The sequence below is a fragment of the Mastigoproctus giganteus genome, chromosome 11 (assembly GCF_048544385.1).
Source record: "Mastigoproctus giganteus isolate SK-2022 chromosome 11, ASM4854438v1, whole genome shotgun sequence".
Taxonomy (NCBI): domain Eukaryota; kingdom Metazoa; phylum Arthropoda; class Arachnida; order Uropygi; family Thelyphonidae; genus Mastigoproctus; species Mastigoproctus giganteus.
The window spans coordinates 116,138,812-116,162,023 of NC_143585.1; the positions used below are offsets into that span (position 1 = coordinate 116,138,812).

A 23,212-nucleotide genomic window follows, 5' to 3' on the forward strand; every position below is an offset into this window, starting at 1 on the left:
TCATTTCTAAATTAATTTTGTTTCATTTCCTGGCACTACCACCACTTGCACTTTTCATTGGTCGCTTTCCCTTCAGCATTGTAATACATAAATAGTAATGAAGAGAAGTTTCTAAAAATTAGTTTTTTATATGATTGAAGATTTCAATGAAGGGGATAACATTTCACCATAATAGCATAAAAACCCACACAATTGCAGTTATCCGTATTATCGCAAATGGAATAGATTGAGTTTGCTACCCATTTATAATTTGATGCATTAATAGTAAAGCCCAATAAACCAGAAAGTGTAAATTGTTTTTATTGTTTTATGTTTTGTGATCTTCAGAAACAAGCTTTAGAAAAATATCATAAAGGCATTCAAAATTGATTCTTATAACGGGAACATATGATAACGATGAAAGGGTAGTGCAATTTCCATTATAAATATGACCTTTTAGCGGGGTTCGATCCCATGACTACCAAATATGGAGGATGCGGAAAGGTCAGGGAATGACCACCGCATATCCCCGGAGCAATATGGCCTTAGTTGCTAATGCTCCTAAAGACCAAATAACAAACCTTTTAAAGAGATAAATAGCTAAGTAATATAGCGAAATTTTAAACTTCCAAGAACTTAAAACAAATTTCAAAAAAAAAATATATGTTATTGGGTTCCCATTACGATATTTTCACGATACCCCCATTTATTCCTATGAGATTAAAATACGTTTCTACAATTTTTTTAAGTTTGCACCGGCCTGCAAAAACTTGCGTAAAGTCGAATTTCCGTAAGTCGCGGAGTTTCTGTATTTTTATTGCAAACCACTAAGCCTATATTTTCTGAAATTGTATAATAGTTCTGAATTTTTAATTATATAGTATCGGTGTAAATACACCATTAGTTAATCCATAAATTTGAACTACGTAAGTACGTAAGAAGGCATTGTTTTAATTGTATCTCATATTGTGGTTTCCTTCACAAAGAGATAGCAGTATTGCACTACTTCAAATAAATAACGCTGATCTAGTAGAAAAGACTACTGTTATTTATTTTCAGAGGATACCACCACCCAGATGATCGTTTTGAAGCTATTGGGCTTCATCATCAGTGGGCAGGCAGGTACCCAGGTAATACAACAAGCCATCACAGTTGCGAAGTTATATCAACAATAACAATAACAACTTAAATTATTTAGATTTCTGTATTAAATTTATTGTACTTATGGCAAATAACTGAATTTGGAATAAAATCCTGAAACATACCTTTGTTATGTAAATATATTTTGATGTGAAATAAAGTTTACTCATGATAACTTAAAAACTAAATGAATTTCATAAATATTCTGAATAGTATTTTTTAAGTTACCAGTAGTACGGAATTCAAAGTTCCTTTCAACTTGATTTTGGTACTACTGTTAACTTAAAAAATAATGTAAACCATTCATATAATAAAACAGTCTGTTGAACATGTGGCATCCTAAGTTTTCACAACTCTACAAATGAACAATAAACATGTGTCATGTGGAATAGGAAAGGTCTGTTAATTCATTAATGCAGGACTTTTAGAAAAAAAAGTAAGAAAAGCAGAAAAAAATAATAAAATGGTAACAATTATTAAAATCAAAAATATCCATTAAAGTGACCCTGTTGAGAATTTTAGCATAGAGCACAGAGGAGGGCAATGAGATTGGGGGAGGAACATAGGGGTGCTCTTATCAAAGTCTTCAGTTCTGCAAATTGCACCATCTGTAGACTACCTGAGAGGTGATCTGATTGAGATGTTTAAGGCTTTGAATGAATTTAGCAAGTTCAGTGCTGATGGGATTCTTACTCTTGCTCAGGCTATGCACATGAGGGAACACAAATTCAAATTGAGAAAGGCCGGTTGCATCGTCTGGAGAGACTATACGCACCTGTGAGGTGATCTGATTGAGGTGTACAAGGCCTTGAATGGTTTGAGCAGGCTCAATGCTAATGGGATTCTTCCCCTTACTCAGATTACGAACCTACGGGGGCATAGATTCAAATTGAGGAAAGACAGTTGTAGAATAGATGTACAGAAGTTTGCCTTTAGCCAGCAGGTGGTTGATTGCTGTAACAAACTTCCATCTGTTATAGTGGAAGTTGATAGCGTAAATAAATTCTAGGAAGAACTAGACAAACTAGTGTATGGAATGGATATGTGAAATCGGAAGGTGTTTTTTTTTTTTTTTTTTTTTGCTGATGCTGTATAAGCTTTCTTTCTTTCATCATTTGTCACTGCTACTGCTAATTTGTAATTGTAATTTCTGTTATTATTATGTAAAAATAAATTTATCATTACTTAGTGCATATTTTAAAACTATATTTCTTGTCTATATTACAAATGCTGATTGGCATACAGAACTTGTTTGGCCTGTGTACTGCCTTTAAAATTTTTAATGGTATCAAATGGAGAGTTAAACTAGTTCTGCATGGTCTTGATATTGTCTGTTCAAATTTTGAGTTCTGTGTGATTAATGATTTTCAGCCTACAGCTTCCTTTTTTTTTTTTTATGCAAAATTTTAGACTATTCTAAATAGTTATTAAATATTTACAAAATAAGAATTTTATGTATTTCTGATTTAATTTTTTTTTTAATATTAGGACAACCCTGATACAGAATTTCCCTCCAGTTTTAATAATTTGTTTAATAAACCATTAAATCAAAACAGTAAAAGTGAGCTGAGTGATGTATTTTGGAATTTTGTTGATGGAAGCTGTCATAGGATATCAGTCAGGAGATGTCTTTCAATGGATGAGGTTTGTTTTACTTTTATATCAGTGGCTTGATATTTATAAAAATAAAAAAGAATTTTTAAATAGTATATCCAAAACTATGGCCAATGAGCTGTGTATTCCTTTTGTCACTTAAAAGTGCAACTCAAAAAAGAAATATGGGTTTTAAATAATTGATGTCCTGTATAGTTTATATTAATACACAGTTGCTTCTCTGACCATATATGTTTTAATATGGATTGTTTAAAATACTTCTACAATGAAATTTGAGATCTTAATTGGATTCGGCGACCTTGTGAAGTGTCTCTAATTCTAAAAGTGCTAAAACTAATTACTGACAAACATTTTTATAATGAAATTCAGTGGAGCTATAACAAAAATTTGATAAAATACTCAATTGTGCAGTATATGAGCTTGAAGTGCTAGTCAAGACATCAAAGGCAGATAATCTTGGGATATTAGAGACATGGTGTGACGCAGACATAAGCAGTGCAGAACTGGAATTTAGGGAGTATGATGTGTACAGAAAGGGAGGAGGAGTTATGCTATTAGTTAACAAACACTTAAAATCTAAGGAAGTGCATCCAATTGATGTTGGTGGACAATGCAAAGTTGAATTTGTTTGGTGTGACATAAGCACTGGGAAAGGAAAAATTAGAGTAGGTGTGTGTTATAGGCCAAATGAATCTGATGATTATAATGAGCAATTGTGCAGAGAAATAGTGGGCCAGTAAATCAGTGTGTCTTATAATGGGGGATTTTAATTTCCCAGATATTGACTGGATTTTGGGGGCTGGTCACTCACACAGTAGCAAGGCTTTTGTGGATTTATTGGATGATTGTTTTCTACATCAGCATGTTCGGGAGGCAACTAGAGGGAGTAATACTCTTGATTTGATTATCAGTAGTGATTCTTCATGCATTAAGAATCTGCAGATAAAGGAACCACTAGGTGGCAGTGATCACAGTGTGCTGAAGTGGGATTTACTCAAAGAGGTAACTACCATCAAGGGTAAAGGGAAGGGTTTTTGCTTTCGTAAAGGTGACTACAGTGGTCTGAGACAGTATTTAAATTCTATACGGTGGGACCAACTGATGATGTTACCAACAGCAAATTCAAAATTGGAAGCATTCAAAGAATTAATCTTGGAAGCTACTAGGCTTTTCATACCAACAAAGAAATATTGTTCGGGATTTAGGCGTAAATGGATATCAGATGAACTAATTAGACATGTGACAGAGAAGAAAAATGCATGGGATACATATGAATTAACATGTGACACAGAAGCCTATGATAGATATAAGCTGGTCTGTAACCAAGTTACAAAGGAGGTTAGGCAGGCAAAGGCAGATTACGAGAAATCTTTGGCAAAGGATGCAAAGAAAAACAGCAAAGAGTTCTTTACTTATGTAAACTCTAGAAGGAAAGGGATGAATCAGATTCACTTGATATTGATGGTTCAACTGTTGATGATCCTGCTCAGGTAGCTAACAAACTAAATGAATATTTTGCACCTACATTCACACATGAGGAGTTATTCGGGAAGGGTAATGCCAGAAGTGTATTCATCTCTAGCAGTAAGCTAGATAATCTTGTAATAACTGAGAGTAAATTGGAGGAGAAATTGTTGAATGGGGTGGATGCAATCTATCCAGTTATATTAAAGGAGGCAGCAAAGGAAGTAAGTAAACCCTTAGCCATAATTATGAGAGCTTCCCTGTACTCGGGAGAGGTACCCATGGACTGGAGATGTGCAAATGTGACCCCAATCCACGAAGGAGAATCAAAGGGAGACAGGTAATTACAGACCTGTTAGTTTAACTTCTGTTCCAAGGAAATTAATGGAGGCACTGGTTAAAGAAGCAGTGCAGGATCATCTAGACAAGACTTCAGTTTTAGCTCGGACACAGTTAAGGGGAAGTCTTGTCTGACTAATTTGGTTGGATACTATGATGTAGTCACAAAGGAACTGGATGCAAATAATACCTTTGATATCATATATTTGGATCTTTGAAAAGCCTTTGATACTGTTGCACATGGAAGACTGCTGCACAAATTGGAGCAGTGCAGCATTGGAGGCAAATTGCTGCTATGGATAATGGGATGGTTGAGTGGGAGAAGACAGAGAGGGTAATCAATGGACACTGATCTTCGTGGACTAATGTTATTAGTGGAGTCCCTGAGGGTTCAGTGTTGGGTCCATTGGTGTTTTCTGTATTTATAAGTGATATTAATGATGGTATATCAGGCTTAATGTCCAAGTTTGCAGACGATACAAAGGTTGGGAGGGTTGTTAATGACACTAATGACAGTACACTGCTGCATCTGCATCTAGAAAAGTTGAGCAGATGGTCTGAGAGCTGGCAAATGAAGTTTAACATTGACAAATGTAAAGTACTGCATATATGAAGCAGTAATTCCAGAGCAATATCAACTCTGTGGTACCACACTGACAGTGGTAGAGAATGAAAAGAACTTGGGGGTAATTGTGCAGGCAGATTTGAAGTTTTCTGAGTAGTGCAGATGGTCTGCAAGAGTAGCTCATGGTGTCTTGTCAATGATATTCAGGAATTTTTCTTACAGGGATAAGGAGGTGATTATCCCCTTGTATAAGGCAATGGTCAGGCCACACCTTGAGTACAGTCAGTCCTCGTATAGCACGATAGTTGTATTCCTAGAAACCCTCGTGCAATATAAACAACAGGCCCTATGGGAAAAATAGGGTTAGGTGCCGACCACCCAAGATGGAACACAATTTGTAACCAAAACATTACCAAACACGATAAATAATCGTAATAAAATATTGCTAATGCTTTTGCTTCTATCGTAAGCAAACTTGTTTTTTATTTGATTTTCGATCCAAACAGATGACAGCCGTTCCATCTCTTCCAATTCTTTGTTTCTTAATCTAATGGATTTTAATTACACTTTGAGTTGTTCCTGCTATGAAAGTTTTTTATTTTCTCTGCATTCTTTGTAATTCCCGCTGTTGCCTCATTTAAGTGGGAGACAGGTAATTACAGACCTGTCTCCCACTTAAATGTAGCACGTGCAATATCACATGGTTTTTCATTTCGCTCAAAGCGTTTCACAATTTCATATTTTTCTCTATCGACAGAGGCGGACTGGCCATAAGCCTTACCGGGAAAACCCCGGTGGACCGTAGGCCGGTGTGATTTTGGCCATAAACCATTGTATGAGGCCACTATAAATTTTCCCAAGTAAGAATTTTTGACCCAGTCCCCCTCTGTTTATCGATATTGCTTTTCTTTTTCTCTCTGAATCTGCAGTGTCTTCACCAGGACGCTTCCTTTTCACACCTTTTAAGTATTTTACTCATTTTTAGGGAATAAAGCACAATTACAAAACGAGGAGGCACGCTTGATACACATAAACAAAGCTGCGTGCGTGTAGCAACTGAATAAACAACACCGTAAAGGCAGAGATACACTATTAACACCTCACATTTTACTAAATCGCATTTCTAGGGGTTACTACCATAAAACAAGTTGCAGTTGCGTTTCTGTTAGTGGAATCTGTTATAAACTGGTAGTAACTCGATCTAATTGCATTTGCGATTATACCGATAGCTGGAATTGTGTTGGTTTTTACATTATTATGATGAAATGTGTTTCCCCTTCACTGATATAAAAAACAAATACATTTTCAGAATCTTCTCTTCATTCCTATCGTGTTGCGTTCGACTGCCATTTCTTGTAAACACAAAGGCGAATCGTGCATAAGCGAATTCGGTTCGTGTTATATAAAATATTGTTCCCCTATTTATAAATCATCTATGATCGAATTCGTGTAATGTAAACACGTGTTATACGAGGACTGACTGTACTGTATACAGGTCTGGAGGCCTCATTTTAAGAAGGATGTAGAGCTGTTGGAACAAGTACAAAGAAGGGCAACGTGATTAGTAAATAGAAACAGCAACGAACGGTTGCTGTTTCAAAGAAAGACTAAGTTTTGCAAATTACAGTGTCTGAAGACTAGGCACCTGCGAGGTGATCTGATTGAGGTGTATAAAGCTGGTTTGAGCATGCTCAGTGTGATGGGATTCTTCCTCTTGCTCAGAATAATTGCCTGAGAGGGCATAAATTGAAATTATGGAAAGACGGTTGTAGGATAGATGTGCAGAAGTTTGTCTTTAGCCAGTGGGTGGTTGATTGATTGCTGGAACAAACTTCCATCTGTCGTTGTAGAAGTTGATAGCTTAAATAGATTCAAGGTGCATCTTGACAAACATGTGGAGTGAGGGGATGGGTGAAATGAGGGTGTTTTTTTTTTTTTTTTTTTTTTGTCTGATGCTGTATAAGCTTGCTTTCTTGCATCATATACCCTTGCTAATGTAATAAATCTGTAATGCTAATATGGCATCTCTGAATTTTATATTTTTATTCTTCCTCGAGAATCACGGTGTTGTTGTTGTTGTTGTTGTTTGGTTTTTAGGAGCATTAGCAACTAAGGCCATATTGCTCCAGGATATGCGGCGGTCATTCCTTAACCTTTCCGCATCCTCCGTATTTGGTGGTGACGGGCTCGAACCCCGGTCTAATCAAGAAGCGTGTGCTACGCACTGCTGCTCCTTCCCACCTGGCTACGGAGGCGCCGAATCACGGTGTGAATTATGGAGAATTCGTGTAAAAATAATTCATTGTGGTTGTAAATGAAATCCATTTTGCTTACACTGCAGGAGTGATAAATAAATAGTGATCATAACAATGCAAAACACTTGATTTCCTAATGCAGGTGCTCTGCAACTTCAAGTCACTATGTGTACTCGCTCAATTTGAGAGAGAGAGAGAGAGAGAGAGAATGATAATGAATGTGTGCATCAGAGAAAAAAAATACTTTCTCCTTGGAGAATTAAAAAATAAATAAATAACTTGGAATACACAACAACGAATGTGAAATCTTTAGTTTCTTGCAAATAATGCCCACGATTGCAAGTTTCATTTTGGCCACCATAATTGTTATGCAGCTCAGTGTATATTAGCTCTACATTAATAAAGTTGCTGTGTTGTTGATTATTATGTGTAACTGGGCATACCTTCTGAAAAGTCCATACTGTGGGATATTATTTGGTACTTAATCCACACATTTATTTTCATTTTCACTACTGACATATGACCCCACCTAAAAGTTTGTAATCACAGCATATGGCAACAGTTTTTCATTAGTTTTTTTTTAATTCACTAAGACAATGTAAGGTTCAATATATAAAAAACACACACACAACAAAATATCATTCAGGCAATTAAATTTATAATAGTGTCTTGACTAACGTTATTCCAAATGATCTGCAAGGTTCCCCATAAATTTCTTCAGGTGGGCAAACTTCACAGATTTGACAGTCTACTTGTTTCCATAAGAGTTATATTGGGTTTAAGTCAGGTAATTTGGATGGCCACACCATGATTTGCAATAATCCCTCCAGTTGTTTAGTTTGCCATAAAATCCCTGCATAGCTTAGAGCTGTGCTTTGGCTATTGTCTTGTTGTGATATAAAATTTCTTCCACAAAGTCGAATTCCAGGGGCTGTTGCATTATGTTCAAGATGGCTTGACAACTATCAAGAATGTTTTTATAGTCTTCTTTTTTTAAAATTCCTTCAATTCTGATGTCTCCACTCCAGAAAAACAGAAGCAACCCAACATCATGATGGAACCACCACTGTGCTTGACCATAGGTACTAAACAATGTGGCACCATTTTTCTTCAGTTGATCATCTCACATAAACACTACGTGTGGATTCAAAAATTTCAAATTTGGATTCATCCGTGAAAAGTATATTTTTCCAACCTTCAGTTGTCATGTGTTGATGGCTCTTAGCCCAAGTGAACCGTTTCTTTTGATTTTCTGTCTTTAATATGGGGTTTTTGGACTGCTACATGACCATGAAATCCTGCTTGTTTAAGATGGTTTTACAGTGGATGTAGACATGGGAGTTTCTCTGTTCCTATTGAACTTAGCTTGTATTTCAGGTGCAGTAAGTCCTCAATTGCATTTAGAAATTGGTGTTCTTACCTTGTTCCGTTGTTATTCATGGTCATCGTGGTCCTGGTTTGTTATTTATACTGCTTGTCTCCTTAATTCATCAAATGGTAGATTGTACTCATTTAAACGAAACACCTAGTTTTTTTGCCAGTACTTCTTGTGAAAAATAGCACTTCATTTTTCAACACTCAGTTCTCAAAACCTGTGCTCCTGAACTTGTTCCTGTTCTGTGCATCTATAAAACTGGGTTTTCTCTTTCGCTCTCAGCATTACTTTTCTTCCAAACAGCTGATAAAGTATTCCATGGTAGGGCAGATTTAAAATTTGTACAGCTGTGCGTTACTACACACGAGCTGGCATAAATTCAAATTTAAGAAGGATGATTGCAGGATAAATGTATGGAGATTTTCCTTAAGACACTAGGTGCTTGATTGTTGGAACAAAGTTGTTGCTTTGGAAGTGGGTAATTTGAATAAATTTAAAGAACTAAACAAATTGTTGGAAGTGATGGAGAGGTGACATGAGAGGTTGTTTTTTATTTATTTTATTTTATTTTATTTTTTGATGTTGCCTTACTTTCTTGTAATGCAATTCCACTACTATTAATAATAATATTTCGATTAAATATGGACATTGATGAGAAATCAGATATGCATGTACCATCTTCCTACTTCATTTTGATGTTGGTCGTCCAGTATTTCCAAAATGAGATGAGTCTAAACAGGATAGAGGGAAAACAAAACATTTGAACCACCCTTTCAAATCTCGAACCATACACAGCATCGTGTACAACAAAACTTCACAATTTATTTAATCAGCCATCATTCCACGGCGCCTCCGTAGCCAGGTGGGAAGGAGCAGCAGTGCGTAGCATACACTTCTTGATTAGACTGGGGTTCAACCCCATCACCACCAAATACGGAGGATGCGGAAAGGTCAGGGAATAACCACTGCATTTTCCCTGGAGCAATATGACCTTAGTTGTTAATGCTCCTAAAAAAAAACAAATAACAAATAGCATCATTCCATGTGCTATCTAATTGACTGAAATTCACCCCCCTCCAATGTATGTGTTCTCTGAACATAGATTGTAGAGGGCAAATGTTTGAAACCATGCTTGACAACCATCAGCCAATACTACTGAACATAGCTATGTGTATATTGGTATCCCACTGGACTTATCAATGTGTTCCTCATCTATTTTTCCTAGTATGGAGTGTGCGATGCTAACTGACCTTCACAGCATCACCCAGTTTTCCCCTAACTTGCAAAATACATACAGGCATAGAATATCATAGTGATATTCTATGAATAAAATATAGTGAATAAAATATCCCTGATGTGCCATAAAACCATAAAACAAACAAGCAATCATGGTAACCAATGAATTACCTGAAATTTTCATAGTACCACTGGGAACAATTTTCTAATCTAATCCAAATGTCATAATCACTTGAACCTTACTGCTACCATTATAATGATGCCACTGCGCATATAGTAGAACATATACTGGGGGTTACTACCAATACATTATAATAACGAAATCGAACGATGCCAGACAGTGCTATGATTAATGGTAGACAGGACTTTCTCCTTGCCAAGAGTAAGCAAAATAAAGCATGGAACATTTTTTGCCAAAATGCCACAATAGAGTATCTTCTTAACTATAAACAACTCTGAGCTGAAGCTCGACAGATTCATAGGAATGCAAAACAGGATTAGGGAATACATTTCAACCATTTGAAGACACACTGATTTCAGAATAACCTGAAGAAAAACCCATACATTAAGTGTAAAGTATGAACAAACTTCTTTTCCTATTGACTTTGCGGATCCATTAGCTGAAACCTTTGTTTCCACATCATCCTCTCCTTCTGTGTTAATTGGATCCTGCTGATCCAATTAACACAGAATGAAGTCTGTGGAACAGTGTAAGATTATCTTTGCCACTACTTAACCATATTCCTATTGAACTCAAGAAAACTATCCAAAATTTCTAAAATAGAGCTGTTGAACCAGGTGGCATTTATTGCACAATGCTCTTCAACCTTAACTCCAATTCCACATCCACGTTATTGCAATTTTACAACAGAATATTTGAAGAATGTTTATCCTGTTATATGGTATCAGGAAATAGTTAATAGTGGTAGCTATAGCAAAACCAATGAAAATGCCTCCTTCCCAACTAGCTGTCATCCTATATTTCTCACCAGCTGTCTAGGAAAAATGCTAGAAAATATGGATCACAAAAGAAACGTTTTGATTCTTGAAATCAAGTGTTATATCACACAGTTAGTTTTGGTTGTTTTGTAACAGGTCTGCAATGGATATTCGCACCCACATTCAAAATGATTTTTATTAAAAAACAACACATGGTAGTGATAATTTCTGATATTGATCAAAGTATTTGATACCTAGAAATATGGAATCTTCAATCTTGAAACTGAGATGGCTGCCTTGATCCATTTAGAATTATCTCTATGTCAGGATCTGTTGAGTAAGATTCCAAAATGCATTATCTGCAACTCAGAAAAAGAAATCATAATTTAAGTGCAACCTTTTTTTTTTTTTTTTTGCATTAGGTACAGTCAGTCCTCGTATAGCACAATAGTTGTGTTCCTAGAAACCCTCGTGCAATGCAAAATCGTGCAATATAAACAACAGGCCCTACGGGAAAAATAGGGTTAGGTGCCAACGACCCAAGATTGAACACACACATTTGTAACCAAAACATTACTAAACACAATAAATAATCGTAATAAAATATGTAAGTATTTTATTGCGACTATTACATAATAAAATATTGCAAATGCTTTTGCTTCTATCGTAGTAGTAGTAGTGGCATGTGATGCAAGAAAGCAAATGTATGAGCTTATGCAGCATCAGCCAAAAAAAAAAAAAAAAAAAAAATCACACCATTCCCTCCAAATGCCTGTCCAGTTCCTCCTTAAATTTATTCAACCTATCAACTTCCACAACGACAGATGGAAGTTTGTTCCAGCAATTAACCACCCGCTGGCTAAAGGCAAATTTCTGCACATCTATTCTACATCTGTCCTTTCCTGATTTGAATTTATGCCCCCTTAGGTTCGTAATCTGAACAAGTGGAAGGATCCCCATCAGAATTCAGCATGCACAACCCATTCAAGGCCTTATACACCTCAATCAGATCACCGCGCAGGTGCCTAGTCTCCAGCCACTGCAATTTGCAGAACTTAAGCCTCTCTTGATAAGAGGATCCCTTCATTCCCCTCACCAATCTTGTTACCCTTCTCTGTACACGCTCAAGTAAATTACATCCTTCCTAAAATGAGGCCTCCAGACCTGTATGCAGTACTCAAGGCGTGGCCTGACCATTGCCTTATACAGAGGGATAATCACCTCCTTTTCCCTGCTAGCAAAATTCCTATGTATCATTGACAAAACGCCATGACCTGCCCTGGCAGCCTGTCTGCATTGCTCTGAAAACTTCATATCTGCCTGCACAATTACTCCCAGGTCTTTTTCATTTTCTACCACCTTAAGTGTAGTACCACACAGTTGGTACATTTCTCTGGGGTTACTTCTACCCATATGCAGTACTTTGCATTTGTCAAGGTTAAACTTCAGTTGCCACTTCTTAGCCCATCTGCCCAAATTATCTAGATCCTGTTGCAGTAGCACACTGCCACTGCTGTCATTAACAACCCTGCCAACCTTTGTATCATCTGCAAACTTCGACACTAAGCCTGATATACCTTCATCAATATCATTGATAAATATACAAACAACAGTGGACCCAACACCGAACCCTGTGGGACTCCAATAATAACATTAGTCCAAGAAGAGCAGCACCCATTGATTACCACCCTCTGTCTTCTTGCACTTAACCATCCTTTTATCCATTGTAGCAACTTACCCTTAATACCATTCTGCTCCAATTTGTACAATAGTCTTCCATGCGCAATAGTGTCAAAAGCTTTCCTGAAATCCAAATATATGATATCAAAATTATTTTTTGCATCCAGTTCCTTTGTAAGCAAACTTGTTTTTTGTTTAATTTTCTATCCAAACAGACGACAGCCATTCCATCTCTTCCAATTCTTTGTGTCTTAATCTAATGGATTTTAATTACACTTTGAGTTGTTCCTGCTATGAAAGTTGTTTTTATTTTCTCTGCATTCTTTGTAATTCTCGGCGTTGCCTCATTTAGGCCTGTAGCAAGTGCAATATCACACGGTCTTTCATTTCACTCAAAGTGTTTCACAATTTCATATTTTTTTTCTCTATCGACAGAGACGGACTGGCCATAAGCCTTACCGGGGAAACCCCGGTGGGCCAGAGGCCGATGTGATTTTGGCCATAAACCATAGTATGAAGCCACTATAAATTTTTCCGGGTAAGAATTTTTGATCCAGTCCGCCTCTGTTTATCGATATTGCTTTTCTTTTTCAATCTGAATCTGCATTGTCTTCACCAGGACACTTCCTTTTCACACCTTTTAAGTATTTTACTCATTTTTAGGGAATTAAACACAATTACAAAATGAGGAGGCATGCTTGATACACATAAACAAAGCTGCACGCGTGTAGCAACTGAATAAACAACACCGTAAAGGCAGAGATACACTATTAACACCTCACATTTTACTAAATCGCATTTCTATGGGTTACTACAATTAAAACAATTTCCAGTTGCGTTTCTGTTAGTGGAATCTGTTATAAACTGGTAGTAACTCGATCTAATTGCATTTGCGATTATACCGATAGCTGGAATTGTGTTGGTTTTTACATTATTATGATGAAATGTGTTTCCCCTTCACTGATATAAAAAACAAATACATTTTCAGAATCTTCTCTTCATTCCTATCGTGTTGCGTTCAGTTGGGGTGATTCTGCGTTCAACTGCCATTTCTTGTAAACACTAAGGCGAATCGTGCATAAGCGAATTCGGTTCGTGTTATATGAGATATCGTTCCCCTATTTATACATCGTGTATGATCGAATTCGTGTAGTGTAAACACGTGTTATACGAGGACTGACACCTATAACAGCTTGACATACCAGGTGTGGTGGAAATTTATGTGTACATGGTCTGTCTTGCCATTTCCTGTTGATCATTGAGTATAGCTGCCATTGAAAGATAGCTACAATTTGCTAATATTGAAAAAAAAAAAAAAAATTAAAAATTAAAGTTTGTGTATATCCTGTATGCACGAAAGATATTTTACTGTAAAACATCCTTGGCTTGGAAGAGGTTAATGAAATCCAAGCCAAGGAATATAACAGAAGTGTAATGAAAATGCAAATATTTGTTTGTTGTGGTTAAATATTTGTATCACAATCATGCTTCCTGCAGTTACTACTGCGGTAAGTATGATTGCGACGTCACAGTCATACTATTCTACAAACATGCTTCCTTACTATGATTGCAACAATACAAATATTTGACCACAACATTTGCATTTCCCTTACATTGTTAAGTGCTGCTATAGATGTTTTCACATCAAAACTTGGACAAAATGTAATGGCTATCAATAAATTGCAGAAAAAAGTACATCAGTACACTTCTGTAGATTGCAGTTTCTTTATTCAAAACCTCGTAAAACTGAAAGGCATAGAAATGCCCATTTATGTGCTTCAGCTTCCGCTTTAATGTGTAAAAATACCATTGAACACAGTCTTGTTCAATCCGCACTGGGCACATACAGAACCTCATAAATTCTAAGCCTGTACATTGAAATGCATGATTTCTTGCTTTATCTCAGAAGACACAGTGTACACTATTTGTGTATTTACATAGATGTCGAAGCATTGGCAACATGGCTACCACCCCCGATCATTATCATGGTAGACATAAATGGGCACCATCCCCTGTGGGGGTCTCAACACCAAGACAAACGTGGAAGATTGGTCGAAAAATTATTAGAAGAATAGAATCTCTCACTCCTTAACACTGGAGTAGGTTGTTTCCACAGGAATAACCTCAGCCATTAACATTTCCATATGTTCACCAGCCCTATACCCATGTATTGAGTGATCGATCTTGAACAACCCACTTAACAGCGACCATCTCCCTGTGGTCTGCAAAATATTAACGAAAGAAGCTACCGTAGCCGAGTGGGCAGGAGCGGGAGTGCAGTAGCACACGCTCTTTGAGTAGACCGGGGTTCAAGCCCCTGACTGCTGAATACGGTCGATCTGCCAACCCGCATTGGACCAGCATGGCAGATTATGGTCCATTTCCCTCAACATGAATTGTTGAGGAGGCTTCCATCCTGCAGTGGGTTGATAATGGCTGCACTTTACTTTTTTACTTTATTACACATTACGATGGCCAAAAAAGATGGAGATTTCATAAGCTTTCATAAAGCTTACAGCTCATGCGACAATGGATGAACAAATAATCACTACTCAGCCAATAGACAACTCATTCAAAAACCAGATATTAATTGCAGCCAAAGTTACAATCCCTCGTTCTTCTGGAAAGTATTATAAACATACCACAACATGGTGGAATGATGAATGCAGTTTGGCCAAGAGAGAGAAGGACAAGGCTTGGAATCTCTTCCAAAAGTATCCACCTCCACCAATCTCATAAATTTTAAAAAAGCAAGAGCTAGAGCCAGATATATCCGGCGTAGGAGTAGAAAGGAATTGCGATACGTTTCACGTCCACAATTAACAGAAATACAGATACTCGTGTTATATGGAACAAAATCAAAAAACTTGATGGGAAATATCTTTCAGTATCAACTCCACTTATAAACTTGAATGGACAGGAGATCACTAACTCCAAGGAAATCGCAAACATAATTGCAGCTACTTTTGCAAGTATATAAGCAGTATCAGCATATATCCCATACTTTCAGAAAACAAAATCTGTAGCGGAAAAATACAAACTAAACTACAGTACTAACAAACATCTTCCATGCAACCGGCCTTTCAATATAGAAGAAATGCAGAAAGCTCTGGCTAAGTCAAGGAGGAGTGCAGCAGGACCCGATGGTATTCACTATCAAATGATACAGCAACTTAGTCAAAAATCTCTAAATACATTACTTAAATTATACAAGAGAAAACTTACTAAACACAAATCAGTATGGTTTCCTCAAAAAAAAAGATCATCTCTGTACCCCATGATAAAAGCAGATGCAAATATTCACAATGCTTTTCTAAAGAATGAGCATCTAATCATGATCAGTCTCCACATAGAAAAGGCTTTTGATACTACCTGGCGATACAGCATTCTGAATGAGAGAGAACATGACCTTGGTTTGTGAGGACACCTACCAATCTTAATAAAAATATTTTCTGAAGCTCAGAACCTTCCAAGTAAAATATCTAAACAATCTATCACAAACATGTACTCAGGAAGAAGTTCCTCAGGGTTCAGTGCTTGAGTGCAATTTTGTTTGCAGTCAAAATAAATTCCATTACAAAAGATCTACCATAAACAGTTGAAACATTCCTTTATGCAGATGACGTTACCATTTCATGCCATTCACAAAACATGAACATGATTGAAAAGCAATTACAAAGCGCAGTTAAAAAAAATAGAATTGTGACAAAAAAACAATGGCCACACATTTCTGTATAAAGCGAAAAATGCACCCAGATCCAGAAACAAAACTAGAAAACCAGCTGATACCTCTAGCAAATAGTAAACGTTTCCTTGGCCTGATTCTCGATAAAAAAACTTAACTTATTGGAACATATCAAATGCCTCCAAACAACCTGTCTAAAAAAACAAAATATTCTCAGAGTTCTTTCTGCAATGATGTGGGGAGCTAATCGGTTCACGCTAATTCACCTGCTCTATAATCAGATCAATACTAGACTATGGAGCCCCCCCCCCCTTTACAGTTCGTGTAGACCAAGTTTCATCAAATGGCTTGGTTCCATATATCACAGTGCCTTACAAATTTCCTTAGAACATTACCTGTACAAAGATTATATGTAGAGGCTCATGAGCCTTCACTATATTTCCAGAGGCACATGCTGCTATTAAACTATCCTATTAAAATCTGAAGTATTCCTCATCATCCTACTTGGTAGTATCTTTTCAGTCCACAGTGGGAGAACCTCTACAGAAATAAACACACAATAAACCAGCAATATGACTAAAAGAACTAGTTTCAGAATGGGGCCTAAGCTTTGACAGCATGTATGAGGATAATAGCATAACTACTTCACCATGGCACACTTTCAAGCCTAACTGTGACACTTAATTTCAACAGTGGGGAAAAAGCATTCTGGCAAATTTCAACAAAACAAATGCATGCAGCCCACTTATCACAGTTCTCTAATATCTTCAAATATATACAGGTGGCTCTGAAAGAGATACTCGAGTGGTGCTGCAATGGTCCTTCCACACACTGTCATCTCACAGCAACTCCCAAACCAATGCAGTAACTATTCTGCTGAATTATTTGCCCTACTTAAAATATGTTGCATCCTCTCCTCTTCTGAAACATTTCATATACACAGATTCATTAAGTGCAATACATGCTCTCCAATGAAAGCAGACTCCAACGCCAGGGCTCACTCCTTGGTAATCTCCAAGGCAGAATGTGTTGGTCCCAAAGGAACTAGTTATTGTTGGTGCCTCTGTTGTCAGGGAGACTGGGAATATATTGTGTAAAAAGGATAGATAGAACAGGACCAGGGGTATGTCTGCCAGGGGCAAAATTTGATGACGATCTAAAGCATATATCATCTTTTAAGGGCACAAAAGGTGATAGTGTTGTACACGTTGTCACCAATAACATTAAGAGTAGTAGATCTGCAGATTTACTTAACAAGTATAGGTCAATGTTGCAAAAAAGTCGTGAGTCAGGGTTAAATTTGAAAGTGACTGCAATTCTGCCCAGAACGATAGGAGGGAATACATGTTGAGAGCCTTGTCAATCAATTTGGCCCTGGAGGGAATGTGCAAGGCTCAAGGGGTAGAATTTTTTCAGCGTGATCTGTGCTTGTTAACAGGAGAGACTGCTTCTACAGGGATGCGATACACTTAAATAGAAAGAGTGCAAGAATATTTGCTGATGCTATCGAGGCAGTGTTAGGTGGTTGGAAAACTGCTAGATTGGGTGGGGGGAATTCACAGATTAAAAGGTTTAAAGTAGCCGCAGACAGAGGTGAAGGTGGTTCTTGCACAACTTCTATTAAAATAAGTAGCGACCTGGAGCGAGGGGCGCTGAGGGTTTCAGGGACTGATGGCAGTCGTCGTGAAACAGGTGGGTATATGGGATGTGTTAGGGTAACTAATAATAAGGATAAGTACATGTATATCAATGCTAGAAGTATAGTAAAGTAAATAAATTCAATGAATTTGAAGTGTTGGTCAAGACATCAAAGGCGGATATTGTTGGAATAACAGAGATGTGGTGTCACACAGATATAAGGAATGCAGAACTGGAATTTGGGGAGTATGATGTGTACAGAAAGGATAGGAAGGGAGGAGGTGTTATGCTGTTAATTAAGAAAAACATAAAATCAAAAGAAGTGCATCCAGTTGATATAGATGAACAGTGCACTGTTGAGTCAGTTTGGTGTGACATAAGCACTGCGAAAGCAAAAATAAGAGTAGGAGTGTGTTATAGGCCTAATGAGTACAATGAACAATTGTACAGAGAAATAAGGCTAGTAAATCAGAATGTCTTGTATTGGGGAATTTTAACTTCCCAGATATTGACTGGAACTTGTGGGTTGGTCACTCACGCACTAGTAAGACTTTGGTGGATTTATTGGATGATTGTTTTCTGCAGCAGCATGTTCGAGAGGCAACCAGAGAGGGTAATACTCTTGATCTGGTTATCAGCAGTGATCATTTGTGTATTAAGAATTTGCAGATAAAGGAACCACTAGGTGGCAGTGATCACAGTGTACTGATGTGGGATTTACTTAAACATATAATTATCATCAGGGGTAAAGGAAAGGGTTTTTGCTTCCATAAAGGTGAGTACAGTGGTCTCAGACCGTTTTTAAATTCTGTACAGTGGGATCAACTGACGATGTTACCAACAGTAAATTCTAATTGGGAAGCATTCAAGGAATTAATCGTGGATGCTACTAAAAGTTTCATACCTATTACGAAATATTGTTCAAGGTTTAGACCTGAATGGTTATCAAATGAACTAATGAGACTCTTGACTGAGAATAAAAATGCATGGAATGCATATAAATTATCAAACGACTCAGAAGCCTATGGCAGATATAAACTAATCAGGTCACAAAAGAGCTTAGGCAGATTACGAGAAATCTTTGGCAAAAGATGCTAAGAAAAGGATTTCTTTACTTATATAAACTAAAAGTAAGGGGATGAATCTGATTGGTCCACTTGATTTCGATGGTTCAACTGTTGATGATCCTACTCAGAACGAAAACAAACTGAATGAGTATTTTGCATCTACATTCACACATGAGGAGTTATTAAGGTTTGAAAATGGCAGAAGGTTATCAAATTTTAGCAGGGTGCTTAATGATTTTGTAATAACTGAGAGCAAAGTGGAAGAGAAATTGTTGAAGTTAAACATAAGAAAGGCACCTGGGGTAGATGGAATCTGTCCAGTTATATTAAAGGAGGCGGCAAAGCAACTAAGCAAACCCTTAGGCATAATTATGAGAGCATCCTTGGACCCAGTGGAGGTCCCTATGGACTGGAGATGTGCAAATTATCCCCAATTCACAAAGGGGGGGGGGGTAGAGGGGTGACACGAATAATTATAGACCAGTTAGTTTAACTTCTATTCCGGGTAAAATAATGGAGTCACTGTTTAAACATGCATTGCAGGATCATCTAGATAAGACTGTAGAAATAATTCAGACACAGCATGGGTTTGTTGAGGTAAAGTCTTGTCTGACAAATTTGATAGGATATTATGATGTGATTACAAAGGAACTGGATGCAAAAAATAATTTTGATATCATATATTTGGATTTCAGGAAAGCTTTTGACACTGTTGTGCATGGAAGACTATTGTACAAATTGGAGCAGAATGGTATTAAGGGTAAGTTGCTACAATGGATAAAAGGATGATTGAGTGGGAGAAGACAGAGGGTGGTAATTAATGGGTGCTGCTCTTCTTGGACTAATGTTATTAGAGGAGTCCCACAGAGTTTGGTGTTGGGTCCTCTGATGTTTTGTATATTTATCAATGATATTGATGAAGGTATATCAGGCTTAGTAGTAGTGGTGGCATGTGATGCAAGAAAGCAAGTGTATGAACTTATGCAGCATCAGCCAAAAAAAAAAAAAAAAAAAAATCACACCATTCCCTCCAAATGCCTGTCCAGTTCCTCCTTAAATTTATTTAAGCTATCAACTTCCACTATAACAGATGGAAGTTTGTTCCAGCAATTAACCACCCGCTGGCTAAAGGCAAATTTCTGCACATCTATTCTACATCTGCCTTTTCTTAATTTGAATTTATACCCCCCTTAGGTTCGTGATCTGAAAAAGTGAAGGATCCCATCAGAATTCAGCGTGCTCAACCCATTCAAGACCTTATACACCTCAATCAGATCACCACGCAGGTGCCTAGTCTCCAGCCAGTGCAATGTGCAGAACTTAAGCCTCTCTTGGTAAGAGAATCCCTTCATTCCCCTCACCGATCTTGTTGCCCTTCTCTGTACACACTCAAGCAAATCTACATCCTTCCTAAAATGAGACATCCAGACCTGTACGCAGTACTCAACTTGTGACTTGACCATTGCCTTATACAGAGAGACAATCACCTCCTTTTCCCTGCTAGCAAAATTCCTATATATCATTGACAAAATGCCATGACCTGCCCTGGGAGCCTTTCTGCATTGCTCAGAAAACTTCATATCTGACTGTACAATTACTCCCAGGTCTTTTTCATTTTCTACCACCTTAAGTGTAGTACCACACAGTTGGTACGTTTCTCTGGGATTACTTCTACCCATATGCAGTACTTTGCATTTGTCAAGGTTAAACTTCAGTTGCCACTTCTTAGCCCATCTGCCCAAATTATCTAGATCCTGTTGCAGTAGCACACTGCCATTGCTGTCATTAACAACCCTGCCAACCTTTGTATCATCTGCAAACTTCGACACTAAGCCTGATATACCTTCATCAATATCATTGATAAATATACAAACAACAGTGGACCCAACACCGAACCCTCGGGACTCCACTAATAACATTAGTCCATAAAGAGCAGCACCCATTGATTACCACCCTCTGTCTTCTCCCACTTAACCATCCTTTTATCCATTGTAGCAACTTACCCTTAATACCATTCTGCTCCAATTTGTACAATAGTCTTCTATGTGCAACAGTGTCAAAAGCATTCCTGAAATCCAAATATATATCAAAATTATTTTTTGCATCCAGTTCCTTTGTAACCACATCATAATAACCAATCAAATTTGTCAGACAAGACTTTCACTTAACAAACCCATGCTGTGTCTGAATTATTGCTGCAGTCTTGTCTACATGATCCTGCATTGCATCTTTAACCTTTGACTCCATTATTTTACCCAGAACAGAAGTTAAACTAACTAGTCTGTAATCACTCGTGTCACCCAAGTGTCGAAGTTTGCAGATGATACAAAGGTTCGCAGGGTTGTTAATGACAGTAATGGCTGTGTGCTACTGCAATAGGATCTAGATAATTTGGACAGATGGGCTAAGAAGGAGCAACTGAAGTTTAACCTTAACAAATGCAAAGTACTGCATATGGGTAGAAGTAACCCCAGAGAAAGTTTACCTTAACAAATGCAAGTACTGCATATGGTAAGAGTAACCCCAGAGAAACTTACCAACTGTGTGGTACTTCACAATTAGGTGGTAGAAAATGAAAAGACGTGGAGTAATTGTGCAGCCAGTATGAAGTTTCTGAGCATGCAGACGTGCCCAGGGCAGGTCATGGCGTTTTGTCAATGATATATAGGAATTTTGCTAGCAGGAAAGGAGGTGATGTCTCTCTGTATAAGGCAATGTCAGGCCTACACTTGTGTACTGCATACAGGTATGGAGGCCTCATTTCAGGAAGGAGTAGATTTGCTGTGAGCTGTACAGAGAAGGGCAACAAGATTGATGATGGAATGAAGGGATCTTACAAGAGAGGCTTTAGTCTGCCATGCACTGGCTGGAGACTAGACACTGCGTGGTGATCTGATTGAGGTGTATAAGGTCTTGAATGATTGTGCATGCTGAATTCTGATGGGATCCTTCACTTGTTCAGATTACGAACCTATGGGGCATAAATTCAATTAAAGAATAGACATGTGAGATAGATGTGCAGAAATTTGCCTTTAGCCAGCGGGTGTTAATTGCTGGAACAAACTTCCATCTGTCATTGTGGAAGCTGATAGTTAAATAATTTAAGAGGAACTGACAGGCTTTGGAGGGAATGGTGTGGGTTTTTTTTATTTTTATTGGCTGATGCTGCAAAAGCTCAAGCACTTGCTTTCTTGCATCACATGCCAGAAAGCAAGCGTATGATACAAGATACAAGCTATGGATACAAGCTCATCTTGTGAACTCAAAAGCAAAAGAAGTCAAGTAAATTTCTGTTGGATCCCTGACATTCAGCTATGATGTAATGAAAGGCTGAGATCGATAGCAAGAATGCCTACAAATACAGACCTATCATAAAATAGATTTTCAACACTCAATGGTCACAATATGGCAAAATGACTAATAAACTGTTTCAAATAAAACATGAACTCAGCCATGAATTCGAGCCCTGTAATAATCGGCATGAAGAAGTCAGTTAACCAGACTGTGCATTTGGACATACCCATCTCGCACTCTTACTTACTCACAAAAGCAATCCTCAAGAATGTCTTCACTGTTCTTGTTAACTCACTGTGAACTATTTCCTAATAGAATGTCCATAGTACTACATGGTGTAACAATCAGCCTTCCATCTCCCTAGAAATATTCAGGATTCACTGACTTTATCTCAAACCCTAGGCGATAACTCAACATTCAAAATATATTATTTATCTAAAACTAATAGTATATTTTAGCCGGATATAAACCATAATTAAGAAACATCACCGTCATTGTCACATAATACTAATAGATAAGCACAATATGGCCAAAGTTGCTTTTGCACCAAAAAAAAAATTCAACAGCAACCAACCAACAAACCAAAATTGGCCACACATCTTACACACTATTATCTTTTAATGAGTGAAAATGTCCTTCAAGAGATACTAGGTGACTTTGCAAACCTAGATTAGACATTTCTTGGCCTTTAATGCCAACTTGTCATAAAATCTTTTAAGTACAATGAGTGCGTCCGTTAGCATTGTGTGTCTAACTTTAGGTATAGAGTCATCGCTGGTAATCAGATCAAGAGTATTTCTTTCTCTTATTGCCTGTATAACATGCTGCTGTAGAAAGCAGTTATCCAATAAATCCATAAAATATTTACTACTATGTGAGTGCACAACCCAATAAGTCAGTTCCAGTTAGTATCTGAAAAGTTAGTCTCTCATTATTAGACAT

The 23,212-nt window shown here is 37.4% G+C and overlaps 1 protein-coding gene across 2 annotated transcripts in view; it reads left to right on the plus strand.

Moving 5' to 3' along the window:
* Positions 1 to 23,212, plus strand: part of LOC150078368 (M-phase inducer phosphatase-like) — a 311,872-nt gene that overhangs the window by 188,602 nt on the left and 100,058 nt on the right. For both annotated transcript variants that reach the window (XM_090385423.1, XM_090385424.1), the window contains one exon: positions 2,608 to 2,763. In XM_090385423.1, coding sequence (XP_090241549.1) covers positions 2,608 to 2,763 — 156 coding nt within the window. The remainder of the gene's footprint in view (positions 1 to 2,607; positions 2,764 to 23,212) is intronic.